This window comes from Miniopterus natalensis, chromosome 8 (genome assembly GCF_054644295.1).
Source record: "Miniopterus natalensis isolate mMinNat1 chromosome 8, mMinNat1.hap1, whole genome shotgun sequence".
In the NCBI taxonomy this organism is placed as follows: Eukaryota; Metazoa; Chordata; class Mammalia; order Chiroptera; family Miniopteridae; genus Miniopterus; species Miniopterus natalensis.
The window spans coordinates 31,851,723-31,864,852 of record NC_142088.1 but is presented as its reverse complement, the minus strand read 5'-3'; the positions used below and the strand labels follow the sequence as shown (position 1 = coordinate 31,864,852).

The window sequence follows — 13,130 nt, the reverse complement described above, 5'->3', positions numbered from 1 at the left end:
TTTTATGCAATGAAGTTCTAACAGTTATATTGTATTGAGTGTGAACAGTGTCATGGATTACGAACTTGAAAATTACTTTCTGGATCGACTGGCATCTTCCATTCCTTTGTAAACTACACTGACTGCCATGGAAGCACATGCAATGGACACACCTTCCTGAGTGTCAGCTTGGTTTTGCCCCCATGGTTGGCTTATGTGTGTGCTGAAAATCAGTTACATCTTCTCACCACTTTGTTTTTGCCAATTCTATGTGTTATAAGAAATGGATGAGACGCAAATTTGAATAAAGTCTATTTTTCTGTGGAAATAAAGTTTAATATTAAGTGGGTTAGAAAATTGTAAAAATGTGGGAAAATTGAACATAGAAGGATTTGGCACTCAACTTGCTTGTCAAAGACTTAAGAACTCCTTCCACTTAAACTAAAACTGCAAATCATAAGGGTGCATTATAATTGTGGTTTCATCACTTCAAACCCTAGGATGTGATTAGATAATAAAAAATTATTGGCCCTACATCGAAATATTGGTACATGAATATACATGTACTTATTTAAGGTAAAATAAAGTTTTAAATATACTTAAGACATATTGATTTTTATGTCTTTTATCAACTCTTTTGATCTACCAACTACTAGCCCTGATTCCATCGAATAACATGGCTTTCATCTATTGCACAGAAAATAACCTATATGAGTAACAGAGCATTTAAAAACCATCTAAAGACCATCTTGACTGACAAAATTATCTTTCAACAGCCCATAATAATGAAGGATTGGATGCCCACCCTCAGTGGCTTGCCTTCAGAAGATCAGCTACTAATATATTAACTAAGACCTGGCCACCATACAGCGGGATGACAGAAATCCTGGCAGCATTCCTTTTCCCTCTATCTGCCAGTCAGGTTTCTGGAGCCATTTCCATTTTTCCTTTCTTCTCTCCAGGAGTAGGGCTAAATTGGAAGAAAATGCAACAAAAACAGCTTGATGAGACTAGTGAAGGCTCTTCTCCATCCAGCCTCCCCTCCATCGCTCCTGCTCACAGGGAGGCAAAGCAGTGACGGACCACTGGTACTCAGTGTAGGGGCCTCACTTTGGCATTTATTTTCCAGGTAACTGTACCCACATAGTTTACCGGGTTTAAAAATCTCTTTTAAAAAGCAATACAAGCTCATGATAAAAGTTTCAAATACAGTAGGAAGGTAAAATTACACTAATTAGTGTGTCGTTGGGCGAAATCAGTAGCCTCTGATCTTCATTGTTTCCATTTGCTAAATAAGACAATGAGAGCTAATTTGTAGGATTGCTCAGAGGATACAATGATGTACTAAAATGCTTATTATTATTTTACTTTATGGCTATATAGGCACTATTTCCATACTATTGACCAAAGAATACTTTTCTACTACTGAGAAATTTGTGCTTTTCCAGCAAGTTGGAAACATTGGCAGGAACACACATAAGAATGGAATAGTGAGGGTGGAAGGGGATTGTTCTTCATAGCTGAATCAACTATGATGGTAAATGATGTCACAGATCATATTGACATTATACTATGAGATGTCACATGAGCACAGTTGTAAATGCAGAGAGATTAGAACCGAAGAAGCCACAGCTTATCACTTGTTCTGCAGTCTATTATCATTTAATCTTGATAGTGTTATAAGCAGCCACCCAGGATCTCGATCTGGCAGTTTAAGTGTCATACTAGACATATCTATCTCTTTTCTCCCTTCCCAGCCCAAACAACCAACTCTGTTGATTCTAGCCCTAAATACTGAATCTCTCACTTCTCTCCTCCCCTTTTCAGTCTCACAACCTTCAGCATCTCCTCATGGGCTTTTACAAACACCTCTAAACTGGCCTTTTCTCTTCCAATGTAGTCCTCTGTAATCCATCCTTTGTACTGATAGGAAAGTGATCTTTCTAAAATGCATACTGGTAGCAATTCCTTTCCGTGCTTAATTTCTTTCACTACTTCATAATCACAGTGTACAATTCAATTTCCTTATGTAGCACCCAAGATTATTACAAGAGTTAACATACATAAAGTGCTTGGACAGTGTCCGGCACACAGTAATTGCTGTAGAAATGTTTGCTATTATTTTTTTATGACCTGATCTCCACTTTCCTTTACTTTTTTAATAAAATTCTTTTTAAAAAATGTTTTTATTGATTTTAGAGGGGGAGGAAGAGAGAGGCAAAGAGAGATAGAAACATCAATAAGAGAGAAACATCCATGGGCTGCCTCTTGCACGCCCCACACTGCCAATGGAATCCAACCCTGGGACCTCCTGGTGCACAGGTTGATGCCCAACCAACTGAGCCACACTGGCCAGGGCTCCACTCTCCTTTTCAATCTAAAGCAGTCACTCTGTCACGAACATTGCTCACAGTTTTCCAAGCACCTCTGAGCTTTGCAGTGTGCAGACCCCCCCACCCCCACAGCTCCTCTTACTCTCCTTTAAACCCCACCTCCCCCAGTGTTCAGAGCCCCTTCCATAAACCACATAGTTAATTTCTTCCAATTCATTGCAATCTCTGCACACTGTAGGGCTTCTCCAATGGCAACCACCACATTGGATTGCAATTTGCTGTTTTGTTCCCCTGTCCTAAAAGCAAGCTCCTAGAACACGGGTTGCCTCTTGCTTATTCCAAACACCTGGCTTAATGCTGGCACATAGTATACACCTGGTGCTCAATAGTAAACTATCTTATGAACAAATGAAAAGGGTAGGCTACAATTAGACAAAATGTAATGGGTGTTTTATAATACAGAATAAAAATTCCCACTTGAGCAGGAATAGGAAGTTTGGCAAACGCCGGGAGAGCCACAGCTCCCTCCTAGCCGCTCCGCGCCGGCTGAGGCGTAAAGCCCCCGCGGCTCAGGGACCCCGGCCTTCTGACCCGCCGGCGCCGCGTTAGTGCTGGGGCAGGGTAACCAATGAACCACCTTCTCTACTTTGGGATGGGGGGGGCGACTTTATTACTCCTGCTGCAAAATTTCCTGGGGCCTCAGCGGGGCTGGAGGACAGGAAGGTCTGCCAGCCCCCAGGAGGCTGTCCTTTCTCTGCTAGCCTCGGAGGCCGCCCCGGCCCGGCGCCCCAGCACCGCAGGGCGCGCGCCCCTTCGCCCGGGCTGCGGGGCCGCAGGTGCGCGCGGTGCGGCCGCCCCGACTCCCCGCGCCCCGCCCCGCCCGCGTCACGTGCGCAGGAGGCGAGCTCGCCCCTCCCCGGCGCCCGCCGCCCCCCGCCTCCCGGCCGCCGCCTCCTGCGGGCGAGGGTGTGCGAGGCAGACGGCGCGCGGGGGAGCGAGCGAGCGGGCGCGGCCGGAGCCCGCAGCCCCGCAATATGCCGCCGCGGCCCGCGGGCTCTCGGCCATGGCGAGGCTCGGCCGGCGCGTGCCCTGCACCCTGCTCCTGGGCCTGGCGGCTGTGCTGCTGAAGGCGCGGCTGGTCCCCGCCGCCGCCCGAGCCGAGCTCAGCCGCTCGGATCTCAGCCTCATCCAGCAGCAGCAGCAGCAGCGGCAGCGGGACGACGCGGAGGAGGAGAGGCCCGAGGGGCCCGGGGCATCCTCCGCCGTCGCGGCGCCAGGTGGGTCCCGCGGCCGCCCCGCCTCTCGGCTCGGCGGGCGCGCTCCCGCCGCGGGGCTGCCTCCCGCGGCCCTTCGCCGGCCAGGTCGCCTCCCCGCGCCCCCCGACCCGTCCCCGCCTCGCTGCGGGGCTCGGCGGCCTGCCCCGTGGGCGGGGGGCTCCCTGGGAAGGAGCGAGCACCGCGGCGGGGAGGGTGGGGGGACCTGCCTCGCTTGATCTCCCCCCCCCATCCTTCCCTCAGCCCTGGCTGCACGCGCACACACGCGCACACACGCGCACACACGCGGCTCCAGTCCCTCGAGCATTGTGCTCTTACCCGTTTTCCTCCTGGAAGTGAGAAACCTTGCGGTAGACCTACCCGCATGCATACCGCCTTTCACCACCTCGCCCCGCCTGCCTGCTGTGTTTAAATTTAGACGTGGAGAAGGAAACCTTGTTTTATTTTATTTATTTCCCCCTCTCCTTACCCCGGGAAGGGTTTAAGGCAGTGTGCAAGAATGCCTGAAGTATAAGATGTGGCAAAACCAAACAGGAGTTTGTAATGGAGGGGGAGGGGGAGGGAGGGGGGAGGGAGAGGGAGGCGGGGAAGGTGAAGCCCGCAGTGAGGCCGGGGCGGCGGGCCCGCCCCCGGAGGAGGGACTCTCCTCCCCGGGCGGTGGAACTTGGGGAGGCAGGTTCCCGGCACTGCGCTGAGGGTGAGGGAATAGCTGTAGTGTCTGCGGCTGTCAGCCCCTCGGTTCCTGCCTCACGCTACCCGGTCAGGTCCCCAGCTAAGCAAAGAGCAGGATTATCCATTTTAATAGCCTCTCCCCACCCCTCACCCCATTCCCCTTCCCCTACTGCTATTTGGAAAGGAAAAAAAAGCCATCCATTTTTTGGCAAATGGGCTGAGGTTTTTTTGCAAAACCAGAGTGAATGATAGCATTTGTTTTTGTTTTAAAATCCTGCCTAGTAATATTAAACGAGATGCTGAAAATGAGGTTTTTAAAGAGTGGAATCAGCATCTTATTTTGTACTGCTGGTTCATCATCAAAGAGCAATATTCAGGCGCACCAGCTGCGACTCATGACACAGGCAGGATGATTTAATTTATCAGAGTGCTCTGAGCAAAGAATGAAATCACCGAAGTGTGCAGGAAAGCATGGGTTTCTGACACCCTCGGAAAGCAATTAATAACATTCAGATGTGGTTACAAGTCCTGAAAGGTAGTGTATGGTGCTTTTCCTACCTAGGTTTCTGTGACTGAAAGTGCTAACGGCATGTTTGGACGAGACTGCTTCACCTATTTGCTAAATTTAAAGAAATTAGAGGTAGGAGAGTGATTGAGAGCCCGTCTTCATTATGACAGGGATTTCATAAATGAACTACAAGAGAAGTCAGAGAGTGTTGATCGATGTTATGGTTTGCAATATATTTTTATTTGGATTTATCTTTCAGGAGTATTAGTTAAATGGTTTTGACTACTACCGTATAAATACGTGATGAAGGTTTCGAATAACTGCAATACTATGAAATCTTTTGTATATAGTGTGCACTTTACAATATATGTTTCCTGATATTTGTGAGGGAATATTTTTGAAAAAGGTGACTATTTGGGAAACTAGCAGTTTTTGTCTTATTTACCTATTAGATTGAGATAAAGGAACCACTATCCAATAGGTCAGCCTGGAGCCTGAAAAGTAACATATGATGACTTTTGCTTTCCCTCAAAAACTCTAGCTCCCAAGCCAGTGACAAACGAGAACAATGAACTGATTGTGGTTTTAGTTATTGGAATATCAAGTCGTATAATGAAACATGACCTACAAACAAATGAAGTTAAAATATTCCTCCAGTGCATTGCGAACTCTAGGTTGAACTCGTCTTCTGCTTTAGCCTTTGTTCCTCTACTGTCTCTTCTCCTCACATAGCCAGTGATCTTTTTAAAAACATTAAATAGGATCATTTCTGCTTACAGTCCTCCAGTGGCTTCCCATCTGTCTCACACTAGAAGCCCAGATCCTGGAAATGGCCTACAAAGGCCTAGATCCCCTGCCTGCCCCTCCCCCTCCCATCTCCCTCAGCTCTGACCCTTGTAGCCAAACTGGCTCTCTTTGCTCAGTTTGCAAGTGGGCTCTGGCATGGGGCCTTTGCACTTGCCTTTTTTTTTTTTTTTGCCTGGAATCCTGGAAATTCACATTTGCTCAGGTTTGCTCAGGTGTCAATATAACAGGGGAGCCTTTTTAAAAAAAAAATATTGATTTTCTGGAGAGAGAGGAAGGGAGAGGGAGAGGGAGAGAGAGAAACATCCACAGGAAAGCAAAACATTGATAGGTTGCCTCCTGCATGCCCCCCACCAGATTTCAAGCCTGCAACTCGAGCATGGAACATGTGCCTGGACGGGGAATCAAACCAGCAACTTTTGGGTGCATGGGACACACCCAACCAACTGAGCCACACCAGCCAGGGCAGGGAAGCCTTTCTTCACCAGCTATATGAAATTAGTCACCTGCGTGCCCTTTCTTAATGATTCTCCTCCATGGCACTTAGTGTCCTCAGTCTTTCTTAGAAGCCTGTCTCCCCTTACTTGATTGTAAGCTCTATGATGATATAAACTTTGTTTTGTTCACTATTATAGTAAATTATTATATATGTTCTCTAATACCTAGAAGAGCACCTGGTATACATAGGCAAGCATGGGTTTGTTGAATGAACAAAAATGCTGACATCAAGATCACTTCACTGAGTCTTTGATGTAACATCTTGTGAAATTCCTCATTGGAGTTTAGCAGAGGGTATATACAAAAAAAAGAAATGTTAGGTAGAAATATTTGTAAGCAGAGGTTATAAAATATAAATCTTTGATTTTTAATATTAGCTAATTTCAATGTTTATCTTATGCTGACCACAGAGAACTGATTGATACCAATACCAGAGTCCAATTATTGGGTTCTGTCAAGAAAATTCGTTACCCAAGTGTACTTACAATCCTCTTATGACCTAGGAGGGCATTAACATAGCTTTAAATAGCTGTGATTGACAGAGTTTATTCTTTGCCTCTGTATTGTGCTTCTGATTTTTTGGACATGTTATGTGAAAAACTAAAGGATTTTTCTCAGGCAAAATCTAGAAAACTAATGAAACACATCCAGTGACTGGTATGTGCTGAGCATATCGGTCCATAGAAGAGAAACTAACCATTGACCTTGGTTAATATTCTCTGGATTTTATTATTTTGAAAATTTATGTCTCTCAGCATTGCTGAGAAATAAGAACATGGGGTTAAAAAAAAGGTGACAATGAGATTTTAAAAATCAGGATTTAAAAACAGTAAATTTACATTTTCTCATTAACTTATAAAACAGTACCTGCAGAGCGTGGTGCGAATAAGGACTAAGGTTGAGATCTCTCAAATCAGTTGTTTTCTCCAGAATATGCAGCAGCTCTATTGAGGGGCCAGGGAAGAATTAATTTGGGAGCTGGAGGTAGTTGAGACAAGCATATCACATTCACTCTGATGGCCCATTAGGTGGGAGACATGCTGGGAGTGGGGGTGAGGGGGCTGGAGAAAATAATGAGCTCCATTTCAAATTCTCCAAGTGAAACACAGACACAGGGGATCTCCATGGATTTTCATAAATGTCCTCTGCATACAGAGAAAGCTTTTCAGAGGTATTTTGATGATATATATTTCACTGATACATATTTTTAAACTTTTTATTTTGGAAGATGTCAAATATATAAAAAGTAAATAAAATAGTATTTAAAAAGCCATACCCATCACCTAGCTTTAACAAAGTTCAAATACTGCCATAACTTTTTTTACCCACACATCCACCCATTTCCACTATGTAGGTTTCTTTTTTTGCTTTGCTGTAGAATACATTGAAATGTGCGCACCTTAACTGTACTGTTCTGACAAATGGATATACACATGTATCTATCACCCCTATCAAGATTCAGAACTTGTATATCACCCTAGAAAGTTCCCTCATGTCCCCTTCCCAGGCAATTCCTGCCTCTTACCCAGAGACAACTACTCTCTGATTGTTTTCATAGTAGTATTAACTTTGAATTTTCTACTTCATAAAATGGAATCATATAGCATGTACCCTTTTCGTGTCTGACTTCTTTAGCTCAGCCTGATTTCCATAGGTTTCACTTATGTCGTTTTATGTTCAGTAGTTTATTCCTTTTTACTCCTGAGTGGTATTTTCGTATATGAATTACCACTGCTTGGTTTATCACTTCTTCCGTTGATGGATGCTTGGGTTGCTTCCAGTTTTAGGTATTGTAAATGGAGCTGCTACATTCTTGTACAAATCTTTGTGTGCCCATGTCTTCTGGAATGCAATTAGAGTTGCTTTTGGAGGGGTGGACTTGCTGGGCCAAGTGGTACACTTTTGAAGTTAAAATTTTTTTTTTTCATATTCTAGGTAGCTGAAATGTACCTCATTTAATAAAATTTAGTTTAAAGTAATGAAATTTGATATGTATTATTACTGCATACTTTTTATTGAATTCAAATAACTTGATTTAAACAAACCTGATTGAAATCTCCCATCCATGAAAGCATTTATTTGCTTTCTTGTTGTTGTTCAAGGAATTTGAAAATCAATAGGAAAAGTGGGATTAGAAATTGATTGTTCTATCTAAAGTACTCATGTTTTAAAGGCCATATTCCCAGATGGGGTAATTATGATTTCTTTCCAGGATTTTAATAACCAAAGGGTGCTATTTCTTGGTGTCGATTACAGGTTGAAAAACACATGCCATTGTGTTGAATTTCAGTCCAGTTTGTTTTAGTGGTGGTTTCTTAATGTCCTTAATGCGACTGAACAGGAACTATCAAATATTTTTCTGAAACAAAACTCTACCCCCAAAATGTATAAATATTGAACTTGATTCTCTTTCAACGCTCTGACTAGGTTAGCTGCAGTGTTGTTGTCATTCATTCCCTTGGCTTAGTGTAATGTGTCTTAAAATTTCCTTTTCTCCAAATTGCCTTAGCTAGGAAATGGATATTTTTCATCTGCTATTGGTAAAAAGTGTGCTTTGGAGTATTTACCTGGAAAATTCTATGAAAGCTGTGTGGTGTAATGAAATACATCATAAGCTTAAGAAAACAGCTCTTGTTTGCTTTGAAGATTCTATTTGGAGATGTCTCTTAATTGGCCTTTTGTGTTAGCACAATCTGTCTGTCCAAGACATAACAGATTCTATGCCCACGTTCTTTTTATGACTGTAGGTAGTCAGGAATAGGCAGTATTCTTAAATACATGTTGATGATGTCTGTGAATATAAGGCCAGTTCACTTGGGCCTGAAATGAGTGAGTGATTCTAAGTGTCATTTCATGTAGCGTTGAGGGTGTCAAGGAAATGCTAACCATTACTAACATGTCAAATCTGTCTCAGTGACCTAGTGAACTAAGACTGTAAAATGCCTCAGTAATGGATGACAGGTCTCTGACACCTTGAGTTGCTAATGCCTATTAAGCTCTCCCTATTATGTTTCTATGTCTTGCACAGAAATGAAGACTTATAATTAATTTCATATATATGTGAGTGAGATTTAAGTTTCTACTTAATGTGCTTTCTCCCTCAAGTATGTTTCTATATCATAACAATTTAAGGAATAATTTAAAATTAAACATTTGCCAGTATTATCAGTTCTTGTACTTTTATTTTTGTTCCTGTTCAGTAAAGAAATATTATTTATAAACTATATAGTTTTAATTCACCCATTAGCTTTGCTGAAATTTAGAACCTTTAGATACCTAAGTTGATAGCAATTCATATCTTTACCCCTAAATGCTAGTTGGGCTTGAGGTGACCAGTGGGAAGCTGGGAGAAATGTCCAGCCTCAACCCTGGGCTCATGCTGCGAGCTGCCTGGCTTATGTCTGGGGTAAGTGCTCCAGGGATGTTATAGAATTCCATATCCTTGGCCTATAACCAGGAGTCAAATAGCAGCTTTGAAGGTCCTCAATTTTGTGACTTACTGTATTTTGATACCCATTCCACCCTTGCCTGCTCCCCCGTGTTTTTGGAAAGGATAGAAATTAGGCTCTCAAAATCCATTTACTGCAAAAATTAAATAGAGGAGGGCCATACTTTTTGTATAAGGGGAAAAATGTCACCAAACATAATGGGTATAGTAAGATTTATTTAACTGTTTTACTAAGTAAAATGAACCATGTGTGGGTCAATAAGAGTATGTCATGAAACATGGATTATGGTAATTCAGTTTGTGTAACTGAAGTTAAAAAAAAAAAAAATCTTTTCATTTATATTTAAATGATTGGTGTATTCAAGATATTTGCATTTAAAGACAACTTATCTTCATAAAATAGTACTCCCAGAAGTCTCTTACATAATATAGTTGTGCTGTTAGCTGCACTTTTAGCAGGAAAGCTATTATTTAATGCTTCCCCAAGATTTCAGTGTTTTTTATATTAATTAGAGTTTATCCCTATTTCATAATCATATGCAAGAAAAATATTTTTGTAGTAATACATTAAACAACTAATCTGCTCTTCTATGCTATTTATAATGAAGTAATGTCTAATAGCGATTAAAATATTTAATAATTAAAAAACAGAAGTTTTCACTTGGCAGAGCATAATAAGCCTTTTTGGAATCATAGGCTCTTGGAAGTAGAGTGAGGTAGAAATGACCTTCTCCTAAGTGCTTTGCTCCGACACTGTTTGAAAAGTGTATGACCTAAACTAGAATATAACCACATCATGAAAGAAACGTGGTATCACCTGCTAGGTACAACTCCTGATACAACTCTTCCTTAATGATAACTTGATGATTTCCTTCATAGTAAGTTTAACTATGACGAGTGAGCTTTTTTATAATCAAAGCTTTTTGTACCAACTGATTCAAGTTTGTCAATCAGAAGAGTTAAAAGAAGGTATATTTTAAAATTGCTTCTGCATCATACTATTTCTAATTTGACTCAGTAAAGCTTAATAATAAATGTAGGATGCTCAGACGGAGGTGAAGACTTGGGAGGCTGTTGAGAAAAGAAGAGAGTTATAACTTGCCGTGACAAGTGTCAGAGGGGGTCAGGTAAGTGTATGGGGGAGGAAAGAACCCAGAAGTGGTAAATCTTTTTCTCCTCTTGTGTGTGTAAGGGACTCACCCTCCCTTACACTTTATGCTGCAGAGGTTCTAGGGAGCCAATGGAAGGGTGTAGGGGGCTCATGAGCACCCCGAAATTAATTATAGAACCTGCAATTGTCTAGTGTTAAAGCCTCTGTAAGAGTTTCAGAGAAATCCTTGGTGGCCACCCCCCCAAGAGTTAATAAAATCTGCCTTGGTTAACTAGGCTTTTGTAAGTGGACTCAATAAGAAAAGACCAAAGATATTCAAACTCAAGTTAACATTTTTGCGTTTTCTTAACATGTGAAATGTTGCTGCTATTGTGCACGTGTGGTGGGTGAAATTAGTAAGCGTGACAGTAACATAAACAATCCTGCCAGAGGCAGCCCTTAAAAGAAGTGCTTGCTTAGTATGCACCTCAGTCACTTCTTCCATCCTTTGGTTTTTTTCATTGTGTTTGTAGAAAGGCCATCAGTGCACAACCAGTATCTTTTGATAACTCCAATGACTTTGAATTGTTTTATGTTCAGGTTTCATTATATAATAAACTGGAGGAATACCTTATTCCTGAAAAAACCCTCTGTTCAGAAATCTTTGGCAGTCGACCCAGAAACTCTGAATCTTGGCTCTTTGCTATTCCACCGAAGGATAGGGTTACTGATATTAATAATTTTAATAAGGGCTCTCGTGACTTTGTGAGTCATCTGATCCCCCCAGGTCTGATTACAAACCGCAGTCAATCTTAGCAGATAGGGGCCTACCTTGGTGGCTATTAATTTCCAAAGGAGACATGTATAAAACTTTACCTAAGCCATCCCATACCTGCTGAAACAAGTCCTAATCTTTCGTCTTTAAACAGTTTGGGGTCAAAATAGTAATTTCAGACTACAGCACCTTAAACCTGCATTTTAACTTGTTATTTCATCACTAGTGTTGTTCCAAGCTTTTGGAATTAATAATATCACCTCTAAGCTCAGCCAAACCCATATTTCCCCCACCTTTTTGATTCACACCTCTCCTGGTTTCATTAATAACTGATTATATTGGAAGAGCGAATAGCAGAGTGAAGAATTTCCTTGTGTTGAGAAGTAGCTTTATCTTGCAGATTTTTTTTCATTTGAAAATCCCAGTGGAGAAGTTTGTATTTCGATACTCTCTGATGTTCCAAAGATAAATTATAGCATGTGTTGAAACTTGGAAAGCTGCAGCTTCAGGGAGCCCCATGGGGCACAGACACGGAGGTAGAAAATATGTAGGCACCACCTTTGACACATCCAAGTCTTGCTGTGGCCACTGTGCTTCTGTGTATAAGGGCTGGCTCACAGACCAGAATTCTGTGCAGTGACCATCGTGGCTCCAGCAACTGAGAGATAAGTATTACAAAGCCAGATGAAAATATGGTGACTCAATTTACTGCCCTTTCTTTCCTGTTATTATTCCTTATCAGTAATACAGTACCAATCCTATAACTCTTGAATAATTTGTTTTGCAACAATATTTAAAACAATATTATAACCATGAAAGGTTTGATACTATAATATATATATATGTGTGTGTGTGTGTCATTAAAATATCTTTATATTCTAAAACTTAAAAGTAGAAAAAATGGTTTTCCATTTTATTTAACATTCTCTGACTCTTCTCACTCCCCTCTCACGAGGTGATCTCATCCACTCTGGTCGCTTTCAATACCACCTATGTGCTAACACCCCCCAGAGCTCACTCCTGAGTATGTCCACTAATTATCTTGACATCTTTATGATGGCTGTATCACAGGTATCTCCGTTTAAGCATGTGTGAAACTTGAGTCTTGACTTCCCACCATCCTTTCAGTATAAAAAAATTTTCTTCCTTATTGTTATTAGACACCAGTAAAATGCCTCACTGGCCAAGAAAGGAGAGTTGAAGGTGCTGTCCTTGCCACTCCCTCTACTTTCCTCTCCATCTGTTCAATCACCAAACCACATCAAGTCTATCTCATAAGTATTACTCATCTGCTATGTTTTCTCCACTTTCAGTGCCCCTGCTCCAGCTCACGTTACTCTTATGCTCCAGTTCAGGTTATCATTATTAACTCCAAAATCCATATTCCCCAGAGCAACCATGAGGATTGTCCATCTTCCCCAACAGGGATAATTTTTAACTACAAATCTGATCAGGCTTCCCATGACATCGAGAACAAAGTTGAAGATCTTAAGATGACCTGTTAGACTTTGCTTGATTCATCACTCCAGTCTCAGCTCCAGCTTCTCTCTTCATCACTGTGCACCAGTTCTCTTACCTTGAATGTGACAGGCTTTATACCTCAGGGCCTTTACACAGATTTCTCTGCTTGCAATACTTCCGTGATCCAACACACACACACAGACACACACACACACACACACACACAGACACACACTCTCTCTCTCTCTCTCTCTCTCTCTCTCTCTCTCTCTCTCTCTCTCTCTCTCT

The 13,130-nt window shown here is 42.1% G+C and overlaps 1 protein-coding gene across 1 annotated transcript in view; it reads left to right on the top strand.

Annotated features, from left to right (window-relative positions):
• The first annotated feature begins 3,375 nt into the window (after window positions 1-3,375).
• Window positions 3,376-13,130, top strand: part of FAM171B (family with sequence similarity 171 member B) — a 49,216-nt gene continuing 39,461 nt past the window's right edge. Inside the window, exon 1 of the mRNA XM_087819724.1 lies at window positions 3,376-3,589. Coding sequence (XP_087675850.1) covers window positions 3,376-3,589 — 214 coding nt within the window. The remainder of the gene's footprint in view (window positions 3,590-13,130) is intronic.